Genomic DNA, 13,586 nt, shown 5'->3' on the forward strand with positions numbered 1-13,586 from the left:
ACTTACATTCTGAGCTCCTCACACAACTCTCTCCTTTGCCTTCTCTGGTCCATGTTTAGTGGGGTCATCACCATGATACCAAACAGAAGTGATGACCTTTAACCTTTTACATAAACAAACCAACTTAATGCAAGATTGAACACACCCTTTGATGATAATAAAGGCAACTTGAGAACTGCAAAACATCACATGAGGTGGCAGACCAGGGGGGTTAGCCTACCTCCCCATTTCTGGTCTCACCTCAAAAATTGAAGAGAAGAAGCCTTGACGAAGACTTTACCAATCAACATAGCTTTCAGAAAATCAGGGGGGAAATTATTATTTTACAGCAAAGTGGATTATAGACTTGTGGGAAGAAAAAACAAGAGAGGGTGGATTTAGTTGCGGCTGCAGAGTGGAGGTAGGAAGACCTGGATCATTGGGATGAAGATGGTTGGGGATTGCGGTGGTGTCTGCTGGGCTGGAGATGTGTGAAGAGTGGGGAGGGAAAGTGGTAGCGGGAGTCGTGTTGGAATCAATCAGCACTCCCTCCAACTCCACTCTGTCCTAGTTCAATAGTCAATTCTCTATACATTTTTATTTATTATGACTTTTGTCTGTTTTAAGTTATTTCAGTGACCATTGTGGGTTTGTCTTTCTGCCTTTTTTTTTTTTTTAAATGAAAGGGTAACAACAAATCTTTTCACATGTATAAACCAAAGTTATTGTGTGTATTGTAGGCAAGACATTGATCAGAACACATGCAAAGTGTTTTTTTTTCTCAACTCATTAAGTACACAACGATACACATGACGACTTAATCATACTTACTCAGTTCACAATGATAAAAAACTTTACCATCTTGTGTACAAATTAAAATTGAAATGACTTAAATTCTTTTTCAGAGCCAAATCGTTTGGCTGGTGTTTTTACGGCAACAAAAAAAAAAATCACACACCATTGGCAACTGATGCAACATGACCACATTATTTGTCTCTCCTGCTGAAACACACCCAATTTTGAACTCTTGTTGATTGTACTGTCAAGAGAAAATAACTTGCAACAAGACAATCTGTTCAGTGTCCAGTACATAAAGAACTTTTATCAGCTTGATAAAATAAATAATTTGCAACTACTTGTTTATTTTAAGTCTTCACAGTTTGGTTTGACTGATTCTCCATTTCACCCTTTCTCAGGATAACATGGCCCCAAATTCCATCCACTGGTTCCGAAAGGGACTCCGTCTCCATGATAATCCAGCGCTACAGGAAGCAATCCGCGGGGCGGGAACAGTGCGCTGCATTTACTTCCTGGACCCATGGTTTGCTGGCTCTTCAAACGTTGGGGTGAACAGGTGGAGGTAAGATGATTTTTTTTCTTCATTACCTATTTTGATGTAATACTCCCCATTTCCAGGTCGTGTAGCGGGCATTTTAAGAGGTACACAATTGATGAAGCGGTAAACAAAAGTTTTTTAAAGAGCAGGAATACCAGGAGACTCCATAATTTCTTCTACATATACAGATTGATAACCTAAACTCCAAATGATCAATTGAGCCCATCCATCTATCCCCACATGGTATCAGCCCTGCCCCCCTTAGATGTGATTCAGTTCAAAAAGATACATCATCCAGTTCAGATGACCCAGCTTTCCACCAGTACTTAAATGCATCATATATGGACGAATCTGTGAGGCTTCTTGGAGGCGTGAAAAGAGTCTCAAATATTTTTGTGCGTATCTATAGCTTTATGGCAAATTATTTTCCTATCTGTAGAAAGATGTGTAACAGAAAACATGACTAATGGGCTAGAGCAACAGCAACAAGCTGGAAGTAGGTTTCCCACTGGGAAGAAGTATTATAGAGTGCAATGTAAAGAGAGTGAATTTACTGGTGTATAGTTATACCTAGACTGATTAATTGTTTTTCAGTAAAATGAAAATTGTGATCATAATGTCTGAAAGTAATGTAGGTTAGTGTGTCAGTGATATGCACTGTTATGTGATCATGACCTACTTGTGGGGAGGCTTTCCTGCATGTCCTGTTAACCGACTGACACAGGTAAGACAGTGGAAGTTCAACGGAAGATAAGAGCAATATGCAGTTCAGTACTTTTGTTATAAACGGCACAATTATAAAATAGAAAACAGTTCTCTGCAGGAATGCACCTAACAGAGAAGTGTACAATGTTTCTCTACTACTTATTAAGGTTACCAAGCATTCAAATATTTTAGAAAATCAGTCTCACTTATCAGTAACATAAAGACTTTAAAATGGCAAGTCCTCTTTTCTTCCAGTTGGTCAACTATTACAAATATGTGAATGAACTGTACTAAAACACACACACACATAAATAAATAAATAATAATAAAAAAACTCTCTCTCTCTCTCTCTCTCTCTCTCTCTCTCTCTCTCTCTCTCTCTCTCTCTCTATATCTATATCTATATCTATATCTATATCTATATCTATATCTATATCTATATCTATATATATATATATATATATATATATATATATATATATATATATATATATATATATATATATATATATATATATATATATAATGTGAATAATCACTGCAGGATTTTTCTCCATTTACCATAACATCACAACTTTTTCTGGTTTGAGTTTATGCAATATTATGATTTGTTGTTGTATATTTAAGGCCATATGTTACTTTCTATGTAGTAAGAACTAAACAGACTTTTCTATCTATGTTTGGTCCTTTGTTGAGTATAATAATATGCAACATTTGTTGTTTTAACTAAGCCCTGAGAATTTCTGAGAAGTTTCAGAGGAACTTCAAAGTCTAGCAGTCATTTTGTTATGACTGTTTATGACCGTTTTGTTATAGTTTTAGCATTTTGATTTGTAATATAGCACTAAACACACTTGATAGTGTTAGATATGAGATGTCGGTCTTGCTGTGACTACTTTTCTTTTGGGGGGGGGGGGTTGAACTGTAGAAATAAAACGTTTTTTAACCTCTATTGTCATAACACAAAATTAAGCTCCCACTCAAAAAGTGTCAATCAGGGTATGATACACTGGCAACTCTGCATCCTTTAATCCCAGCTTTCTCTGAAAGCTTGTTACCTTAGGGTGAGGTACAGTATGTTGAAAAATGAGGTTGTTGTTGGAGGTTATACCACTTTTCCTAGTAGTTATGTAGCCCTCTGTTGTGCAGGATTGTCACTTTTTAGTATGAATCTACTGGGACACTTCTTATTCCAGTAAATCATTCTGGTACTTAATTTAGTCAAAACCTTTAATTTTGAAATTTTGATCCAGATTTCTTTACATCATGTCTTCTTGCCATTTCAAGTATACAACACACGTTCTGGCATCCAGATAAGATGCATTTCTTTGAAATCACAATAGTACATATCGTGGTTGGCTTGTCTGAGGCTAAATGCATTTTTGTAGATATAGTCATAATATTATGAGTGGGGGCCAGGGTCAACTTTAGCTTTCATAAAAAATGTACTCCTCTGCGACATAGAGCCCTCATTTAAGACCCACCCTTGAAATCCTCAATTTTGGAAAACTGTTTTCTTCACACTGTACCTTCACAATTAATGACAATATAGTTTTCTTTCAAAAACATGTTTAAGAATTTTTTTTGCATACAAGCTTGCTGAAAATGTATTCCTATTTGCTCATGAAGATCTGGACACCTCATTATTGGGCTGTAAGATAGTGTTGACTCCATTAATTTAAGTTTGTAAAAAAACTGAAACCTAAAATATTTGATAGCCCAGCTTTCCCAGACTTACGTTCACATCTTTGAAAAAAAACAAAAAACATTTGCTACGTTTACTGGGAAAAAATGAATGTGCTGCATTTTGTGCAGTCAAGGTACACATACATGGGTGATGACAAAAAAAGAAGAAATTAAAGGCCACATTTGAGTCAGCAGTACACATTTTGCTTTAATTGTCTTTCACGTGACAAAAAATATGTTTTGGGGTTTATTGTTTTCTTTCACATCCAGTTGCTATTAATTCAGTCGTTGTTTTCTCAGTAGAAAAACAGAGAACGCTACAGAGTTTTTCTAAGGGTGTGTGTGTGTGTGTGTGTGTGTGTGTGTGTGTGTGTGTGTGTGTGTGTGTGTGTGTGTGTGTGTGTGTGTGTGTGTGTGTGTGTGTGTGTGTGTGTGTGTGTGTGTGTGTGTACCTGCTGTTAGGAATTAGGTTTCTAGGCTAAGGGATGTATTGTGGTGCAGTCAAAGCTGAGTGTGTCTGCTCTGACAAATGTACGGCGCCAACAGTAATATAATTAGTACTGTATGACAAGGCACATACACACAAAATGCAAACTATGAATATACACACATACGCAGGCTGTCAAAAACATAAGGAAAAAATGGACAACCCAGCAACAGCTCTCTCTTTTCTTCCTTCCATTAATTCTAATGGTTGCTGTTATTATTTGTTGTATTTCCCTTATTGGATGAGTAGCCCTCACACATATACACATAACCAACATACAGGGGGCATGCAACGGTCTTTGACGGTCGTTGTCCTTTCTTGCGGCCCTTGCTCTGTATGTAGCTGGGGGGCAGTGGCTGCCTCTACCCATCCAGTTTCTGGTTGTGTTGCCTTGGCTCTCTCCTTCCACCCCTCTCAATCTCTGTGCTGTCTTCTTCTTCCTCTATCTGTTGGCGGCTGATGGGTGGCTGGCGCCGCTGCTGGCCGGCTGCATGGAGTGGCAGTTTCTCTGGGCCTTCTGCTCCTGGTGGCCCCATTGCTATAAATGGGCTGTGGCAGGTGGGGGGGGGGGGGGGGGGGGGGGTTGTCCTGCCGCAGCCTTGATCCCCTTGGTTCTGCCATGAGCGTCTTGTTACTGGGGGTTTGGCCAGCAGGGATGAGCCGCTGGCCCCTTCCAGACTGGGTTGTGGCTGGCACTGGCGCACCTGGTATTGAATCTGAGGCAACCAGAGATGATTGAGTTGAATGGTGTAGTTGTGATGGTGACAACAATTGGTTTTGTTAATATCATTATTCTCAACGTTATTATTACAATTGTTAACGTTATAAACGTTTTTGTTGTTGACTGTCGTTATTGTCATCACATTTTAGGTTGGTACACTTTGGAAAGTGTAATAGTGTTCATGAATGCAAATTTAAATGTATATGTTTGTAGATATTTATTTTTTGTGTGCATAATCACGAGGTGTATATATTTACAGTTACGCACTAATACTGCTTTTGATATTAATCGGACAACTAACCGACCACACTAAAAGAAAGTGAAGCCATTAGAGAATCCTGGAATTCCTGGCACTGGATAATTAGTCATTTTCTGTAGTCGAGGGGCAGAGTCTTCAGAACTGTAATCAATTGCCTGAGACCACAGCACACAATACAGAGGATATATGTATTTCATGCAGTGCCACTCAAACTTTTTGATTTTAACACAACCTGTTGAAAGACATTTTAAATTCAGTAACATGTATTATAACATTCTTGGACTTCTGATGTCAGCACAATCTCCTTTAACTTTGTTCAGTCTTTATTATGCTGGACATATTTATTTTGATGTTTTAAAATGTATAAGTTGTCTATAGTTAAGCTAATAGCTAATACACTATAGACAATGTTTCCCAATCCTGGTCTAAATCACATCTAAAACATGCAGGACAGCGAGCCCTAGGACCAGGATTGGGAAACACTGTCCTAGAATAATCTACTATGCAGAGGTAAAAAAACATGCAGAACCAAAATATTTTTTTTTCAACAATCCTTTAAGGCCACTGACACCATCTCTATAGGTTCCCGGCTTTTATCTCCTGCATAGGCAGGTGCATAGCTTAAGTGTGTACTACTTTGCTGCCCAGCTCAACGTGTCTACATGCAGAATGGGAAGAAGTGGAGCTTTGCTTCCTCAGGTGTAATTATCAGGCCAGGAGGATCAGACAGGATGAAGTTAACAGACCATTTTGTGGCTCCCTGGCCGTATGTTCACCTCTCAACTATCTGCTTTGTCTGTGATCCAGTCTGGTTCTGTTGATGATCAGCTAAATGGATCAGAGAAAACAAATTGCAGTACAGTCTAGATCGACTGTGTGCATAAATAGAAAGACAGGTGGCTGGACAAGTGGATGCACCTGGTTCTATTTCTTCTGGCACTGTTCCCTGAACCACTATCCCATGTCTCCATCTACAGCCATTCAGCATCTCCTGTTAAGGTCAATTTCCAAGAAGTATCCCAATTTGAATCCCAGCAGGGCATTTCTGTGTGGAGTTTTCATGTTCCCTGTGCTTGTGATCTAGGTACTTAATGTTATTATGGTCCGACTCTTCTCAAAATATGTCAATTTAAGGCTCAAGAACAACAACAACAAAAAATGCTTCAACGAAAATTAAAGAAAGCAAGAGCCATAAGATTGCACACATTCTTTTAATAATACAACAAAACGAAGGTCATAAATGTGAGTCTCTTAAGTACACTTCGAAAGATTCTTACAAAACGTGCTTGTTTTGTGGTAGTAAAGACTTTGAAGTATATTTCATTAGATCGATTATCCTTTTCTTAATCCCATTTATGTTTTGTTTTGCTCTTTATATTCTCTTTAGGTTTCTCCTCCAATGTTTGGAAGATCTGGATGCAAATCTTCGGAAGCTCAACTCCCGCCTTTTTGTCATCAGGGGCCAACCAGCCAACGTGTTCCCAAGACTCTTTAAGGTCAGCGTGGAGTGATATTTAACAATATTTCTGATTTATTTCATATAGTGAAAGTAATTAATTGAACATAAAAACACAAATAATTGCACATTTCATCCTCTCAAACTTGAGATTTTCCCCTTTTTTTATGTTTTGTTTATAACTGTAAATTGAGAGTAAATGCTTTGGAAAAATGTAATTTGGGATCCTCTGATACCTGTGTCTCAGGAGTGGAAGATCTCTCGGCTGACTTTTGAGTATGATTCAGAACCATTTGGAAAGGAGCGAGATGCTGCCATCAAAAAGCTGGCTATGGACGCAGGGGTGGAGGTCATCATCAATATATCCCACACCCTATATGACCTGGACAAGTGAGATGTTTAAAAACATACACATACAAACAACACATTTGGACAATGTGTTTGAGTCATTGTGATATCTGTGGAGAGGCCAGATTATGTATCTGTGTACACATTAGAGGCTGGAGAGGGGTAAGGAGCTTGCATTTCCCTTTTAAGTAGAGTGACTAAAAGGCCTCCCAACACTTTGCGTTGTGGCTGTTGAGTAGAAACAGGAAGAGTCAGAATCCATACTGATTTAGAACTAATTCAGAATCCATACTGTATCCTGAATGTAGAATTTCACGTCATCCACCAAATACTTTTTTCTTCCAACTTCCAATGGTAGTTTTTCAAACCAAGTGATAATATTGTATCAAAACATTTTGCTGTCAGGTTAGGTATGTATTTACACTTAGCTGTTTTTAGAAATTTGCTTCCCGACCTGAAAGATTGAAATATATCACATTTTCCACCTCAGAATAGCTTTCAATGAAGATTTTTTTTTTTCTTTCTTAAAACCACTAAACATAGGACATGGATTTCCTTATTGAACCTTTTTTTAAGCCCTATTTAATCATTAATTTAACCTCCTAAGGATCATCGAACTCAATGGTGGACAACCTCCTCTTACATACAAGCGTTTCCAGACCCTGATCAGTCGCATAGACCCACCTGAGATGCCCGTGGAGATGCTGTCAGACAAACTGATGGGTCAGTGCGTCACCCCCATCTCTGAAGACCACGGAGAAAAGTATGGGGTTCCATCGCTGGAGGAGTTGGGTGAGAAGAAAAACTCATTCTTGACTGATGCTATTGATTGATGATAAAATGGGCACATTAAATCTGTTAAAGCTGTGGTTTCAAAACTATTTCTGGGACTCCCCCCTTTGGGTAAATGTTTAGCCCCCTTCCCCAGCATACACACCCTCCAACCAGACACACACATCATTTGTTTTCAAACTCCATTACAGCAAAGTGCAGCTCTAATCTCAGCATTGCAACACTTTCAAAGGTAATGCACCCTTCTCTACTTACTTAAATATTTTCTGAATACATTTCCACTGTAATAGTATAGTTTTCCTTTGGGGAAAAATAAAGTATTATTCAATTAATGTCATCCTGACCCTCACTTGAATCCCGACCCGAACAGTACAGCCTGTGTTGAGTGCTCCCTGTTGTGACAAGATGAAGCATCCAGTTTCTGTGCTTCTCTTGCCTTCTGTGTGAACAAGAGCTTTTATGAAAGAACCTAAACCTAAATCATGTCAGAAAAACCCAGGAAAAATTAAGCTGCTTACTCATTCATAGACCAAATAAACCCAACCTTACCCCTAGCCTAGAAATGTTTAATCTGATAATAAGCTAAAGCTTGTTTCTTCTGTTCTCTTAAGAGACGATCTGTTTTATAAATACGTGGTTCTCTTATGCTCTGATGTAATAATTAATTTACATTAAAAAATTCATATGTAATTCCTCTAACTTGATGGACGACTATAATAGAAATTTAGTTGTGAGAAATGAACTCTCCTTAAACCTTTAGTCGAGTTTCTCTATTTAAAGGTACTGTAGATGTCCTTTAAACCCAATTGAATTAATCAGTTCACTCTTCTTTTTTTTTTAGCACCCAGATGTCTGTTTCCATTCACCAGCTGTTACATCCATTCATACAATTAACTCTATTGTAGCCATCTGCAATTGACACCTGTGTAACCTTTTCACTCATCCCTATTTAAGGTTATTTCATGTTTGAATTCAGGTTGTTTGGTTTGTCTTAGTACAAGTTTCTTCCACACAAACTGTGTTCTGTGCCCTGAATTAGCCAGATAGCAGGCTAACCTTCCTATCATCCCTCAGTCCAAATACGGGACTCTTTCCAATTCACTTTTCACAGTGCTACTGTTAAATGCTGCCTGCATATGTGTCCACTGTCCCATGTGAACTGTTTGGATAGAGATATGGTGGCTACAGCAGATATGGATAGACGCTGAGATTAGTAGTAATATGGTTTCCACTAAAGTTATTTGCAGTGTAGCTCTATTTACCACGGTAGTCCTCTGTATAATCTTAGAACAGATGGGTACACCTGATGATTCCTGATCTTTTGAATAAGATATTTACAAATTAGATAACCTCGGACTTAACAGCATCTAAACATGGTGATGTCTTATAGAGAAGAGAAAGGTGATTCAGATAAATGTTTTCAGGTTTTGACACAGAAGGCCTACCATCTGTTGTGTGGCCGGGAGGGGAGACTGAGGCACTTACCAGGATAGAGCGCCATCTGGAGAGGAAGGTTAGTACTACATCTACTCTTTTAGAACTAACATGACCTAAAGATACGGAAAGGGAACCTCTAATATTGTGGTAGATAAACTAGTAATAATCCTAATTGCAATGGCACAAAAGCCTCAGAGTATGCATTTCACATACTTAAACAAAAATGTATCTTAATCAAAAAATATTTTCAGAATTTTTTTTTTAACAGAAGACTAATAAAAAAATGCCTCATTTGCTAAATAATTTTTGTTAAACTATGTCATGGGTGGTTTTCTATATGTATGCTTAGTTATTGCTTAATAAACAACCTTTTTTAAAAAGGAAATACATTTCCTGTCCTAAAAAAAAAGTCTCCACCTGGATTTACCTAAGCGAACGGTAAACCTCAGATTGGATGATTACTTGGATGATTATGTTTCAGCTGGAAACAAGTAAATTAACCCTAAATGATGCAGTGAGTAGCTTCTCATTTCTGTAACCTATGTTCCACCCGTCTTTCAGGCTTGTTTGTTCCACTCATTTGTCAATTTTTGAGTCATCTCCTGCCATAATGTTGACAACCAGAGCTCTCACAATGGAGCATCATTCAGCTCTTCAAACATGACCACCGATGAGGATTCTGAGCAGTGTCAAAGATTGTGATCGGCATTCACTTTAAACGTTTGGGGAAATAAAATCTTAAAAAAACAACAGTAGAACTCACAACTATGTTAAATAGTGTACGTAATAGCATATCCATACGCAGAGGTGCCAAAAGTATTCACATTCATTACTCAGGTAGAAGTATAGATACTAGAGTTTAAAAATACTCCTGTAGAAGTTGAAGTATCAACTCAAGTAAAAGTATAAAAGTACCGTTTTCAAAACTACTTAAAGTATAAAAGTAAAAGTAATGTAAGGGGAAAAAAAGCCATTAAGGACAAAATCCATTGAAATGAATGCATCTTAGTATAATGCAAATATATTAAAGAACCATATATGTGTACTATTGAGCATTAACATGTGTTTCAGAGAGCAGGAGATATGATGACTAGTGTCCTATTTGTATTGTAATGGTGCAAAAAGTCAAACTTCAGAGGCATGTTATCATTTATCCTAACCTTTATTGGAATGTACATCCAAGTTTAGTTGCAGGAATCTGAGGGAACGGATGTAAGAACAAAACTGGACAAGAACATCTGAAACAACCACAACCAAATTCACTCTATCCGGATGGAGCAATTTAACTGGATAGTTTTTTTTTAAAGGCCGAAATGAAATAGAGTAACGAGGCTGTTTTTAAAATATAAGGAGTAAAAAGTACAGATAATTGCGTGAAAATGTAAGGAGTAAAAGTAAAAAGTCGTCTGAAAAAGAATTACTCCAGTGAAGTATAGATAACCAAAATTTCTACTTAAGTAAGGTAACGAAGTATTTGTACTTCGTTACTTGACACCTCTGCCCATACGCACAATGCAAAGGAAACTTGGGGGATTGGGACTAAACAGCTAAGTAAAAACACCACTTATCAGTGAGGCTCATTGGAAAAAGAGGCTTCAATTTGCTAGCGACTCTGGAGAAATGGAAGGTCATGTGGTCTGATGAGTCCAGATTTACCCTGTTCCAGAGCGATGGGCGGATCAGGGTAAGAGGAGAAGCAGATGAAGTCATGCACCCAACATGCCTAGAACCTACTATACAAGCCCATGGGGATGATATCATCGGGGTTTGCTGAAGTTGGTCAGGTCTAGAATCAGGAAAATGTTGTGCCTATAAAATGAGGTTAACCGTCTACATGAATGTACTGAATGACCAGGTTATTCCACCAATGGATTTTTTTTCTTCCCTGGTGGCACAGCCATATTACAGGATGATAATGCCAGGATTCATTGGACTCAGGTTGTGAGAGATTGGTTCAGGGAGCTTGAGACATCATTTTCACACATGAATTGGGCACCACAGAGTGACCCAGACCTTAACCCTACTGAGAATGTTTGGGATGTGCTGGAGAAGACTTTGGCACTGATTCGACTGTCCCATCATCAGCACAAGATCTTGGTGAAAAATTAATGCAACTCTGAAAAGAAATAAATGTTGTGACATTTCAGAGGCTTATCAAAATGATGCCACTGCGTGTGTGTGCCGTAATCAAAGTTAAAGGTGGTCCAACGAAATATTACTGCGTGACTTTTTTTGGACAGGCAGTGTAAATATTAATGGGTTATTCATCTTCAATTTAACACACCCTTTCAATCTAGTTCCTTTCTAAAACTTCAGAATGTTCACCTTTTTATTAATGTGTATTGTGTCTCTGTTTGTTCATTAATTTGTAATTCTCTTATTTCTCTCTTCAGGCATGGGTGGCTAATTTTGAGCGTCCCAGAATGAACGCCAATTCGCTGCTAGCAAGCCCAACAGGCCTCAGCCCCTACTTGCGCTTTGGTTGCCTGTCCTGTCGTCTCTTCTACTTCAAGCTTACCGACCTGTACCACAAGGTTAGCTTAAAAACCTTCCAATGTAACTTTTTAAGAACAGCATTAGATTCACTTAAATTTAGTTTTATTTATATAGCGTCTTTTACAACAGAAGTTGTCTCTAGGCACTTTCCAGAGACCTAGAACATGATCCCAGAGCAATTATTACATAAACAATGGCCAAACAGTGGCAATAAAAACTCCCCTTTAGGAATAGAAGAAACCTTAAGCAGAACCTGGATCATAAGGGGGGACCATGGAAAAGAGAGAAAGGAGAGACAGACACAATGCTAGGTTGGTGTACTATAGGAATATCTATACAAGCAAATGTAGACAGCAGACACTGAGGTGGTCAGAGGGCGGGAGTGCAGGTCATGATGTCGGCAGGCATCTGCCAGACAGCCATACAGACAGGTGGAATCAAGCAGTGGGATGATCAGAGGGGGGGACTGCAGGGCAACATGCAGCTCCTGAAGCTCTGGCCTGCAAACATGCACAGAAGAGAAAAAGAGGGGGCAGACCAGCCCAACAAACTACAAGAACAATGGAGAACAACGATGGTTTTGAGATGCTTATAATTAATAACTGAGGGTTGATCTCAAGAAAAGAAAGAGAAGGAGAGATGGGCACCGCTCAGTGGATCATGTTGGAGTCCCCCTTCAGCGTAGCTCTATAGCAGCATATCTACAATGAACTGCTCTAGTCTTGTCATGTAGCTGCAGCTATGACTACTGGCCCTAACACACTAGAGTTTACACTAACTAAAGGTTTACTAAACAGAAACGTTTTAAGTTTGGTTTCAAAGGTAATCCTGCTAATAATACATAACAGTAATCTAACCTCGAAAAAGAAAACGCATCACTCTGGGAGACGATGTTCCTTTGCGATATTACCAAGATGGAAAAACGCTGTATTACAAACCTGAATAATATGCTGTTTAAATGACAAATCCTGTTCAAAAATAACACCATGGTTTTGAACAGTTGTACTGGAGGCCATCGCAACCCCGTCTAATCCCCTCCTAAGATGCTTGGGACCAAAAATAATAACCTCCGTTTCATTGGAATTTAAAAGCAAGTAATTTGTGGACATCCAGTCCTTGATGTCCTTGCCTGAAGTTTAGCTAACGGTTCCGTTTCATCTGGCTTCATAGACGAATACAGCTGCGTATCATACAGATATAGATTAATTTTATTGTCATTGAGTCAGCGGGCCGACACAGCGATATGTGTTCCAATACAGCCCGTCCAAGAGAACAAAAAAGAGACACAGCAAATGACAAAAGGGACATGGGGAGAGAGGTGCTGAGGCCGCTGCCAGTAAGCGCCGTCATTTATCTTTAACTGAGGAAGGATGGGGACTTAGATCAGCTCAGGGAGGTCCACAGGATCAAAACAGTCTAGAGTCAAGTCAGGACCTGAGGAAGTCGCTAAAGTTGAAGAAATGCGCACACCCGCTACCGGGTTGGTCTGGTTGATTTATTCTCTAATTCTGATGATTTTACTTTTAAAGAAAACTCATAAAGTCTTCACTACTTTGTTGTTGTGACTCTTTATCAGCCTGGCTACAGTGCTGAACAGAAAACGTGGGTTATTATCCTCTTATCAACTATGATTAATAAGCTGTTCTAGCTTTGCAAATTGCTTTTTTAATGTACTATTATATTATCTTTCCATGCACGATGAGAGTTTACAGACTTACAAGAGTATTACTTTTTTTCCATTTTAAGTAATTTTTGTTTCAGCTTGCGGATATGTGAATAATACCAGGGAGTTAAGCTCCTGTGGTTAGATAGCCTCTTTCTTAAAGAAGCAACTGCATCTAAAGCTGATTGCAGCAAATATTCAGTGTTACTGACAAGGATATC

The 13,586-nt window shown here is 38.6% G+C and overlaps 1 protein-coding gene across 4 annotated transcripts in view; it reads left to right on the plus strand.

Moving 5' to 3' along the window:
* Positions 1-13,586, plus strand: part of LOC133456974 (cryptochrome-1-like) — a 32,404-nt gene that overhangs the window by 4,514 nt on the left and 14,304 nt on the right. For 3 of the 4 annotated variants that reach the window (XM_061735729.1, XM_061735731.1, XM_061735730.1), the window contains 6 exons: positions 1,176-1,339; positions 6,561-6,669; positions 6,877-7,019; positions 7,585-7,769; positions 9,194-9,282; positions 11,600-11,740. In XM_061735729.1, the coding sequence (XP_061591713.1) occupies positions 1,182-1,339; positions 6,561-6,669; positions 6,877-7,019; positions 7,585-7,769; positions 9,194-9,282; positions 11,600-11,740 (825 nt within the window). In that variant the 5' untranslated portion in view covers positions 1,176-1,181. Of the gene's footprint in view, positions 1-1,175; positions 1,340-6,560; positions 6,670-6,876; positions 7,020-7,584; positions 7,770-9,193; positions 9,283-11,599; positions 11,741-13,586 lie in introns of those variants that run through there. The other variant, XM_061735732.1, reaches the window with a different exon arrangement.

The sequence above is a fragment of the Cololabis saira genome, chromosome 12 (genome assembly GCF_033807715.1).
Source record: "Cololabis saira isolate AMF1-May2022 chromosome 12, fColSai1.1, whole genome shotgun sequence".
Taxonomy (NCBI): domain Eukaryota; kingdom Metazoa; phylum Chordata; class Actinopteri; order Beloniformes; family Belonidae; genus Cololabis; species Cololabis saira.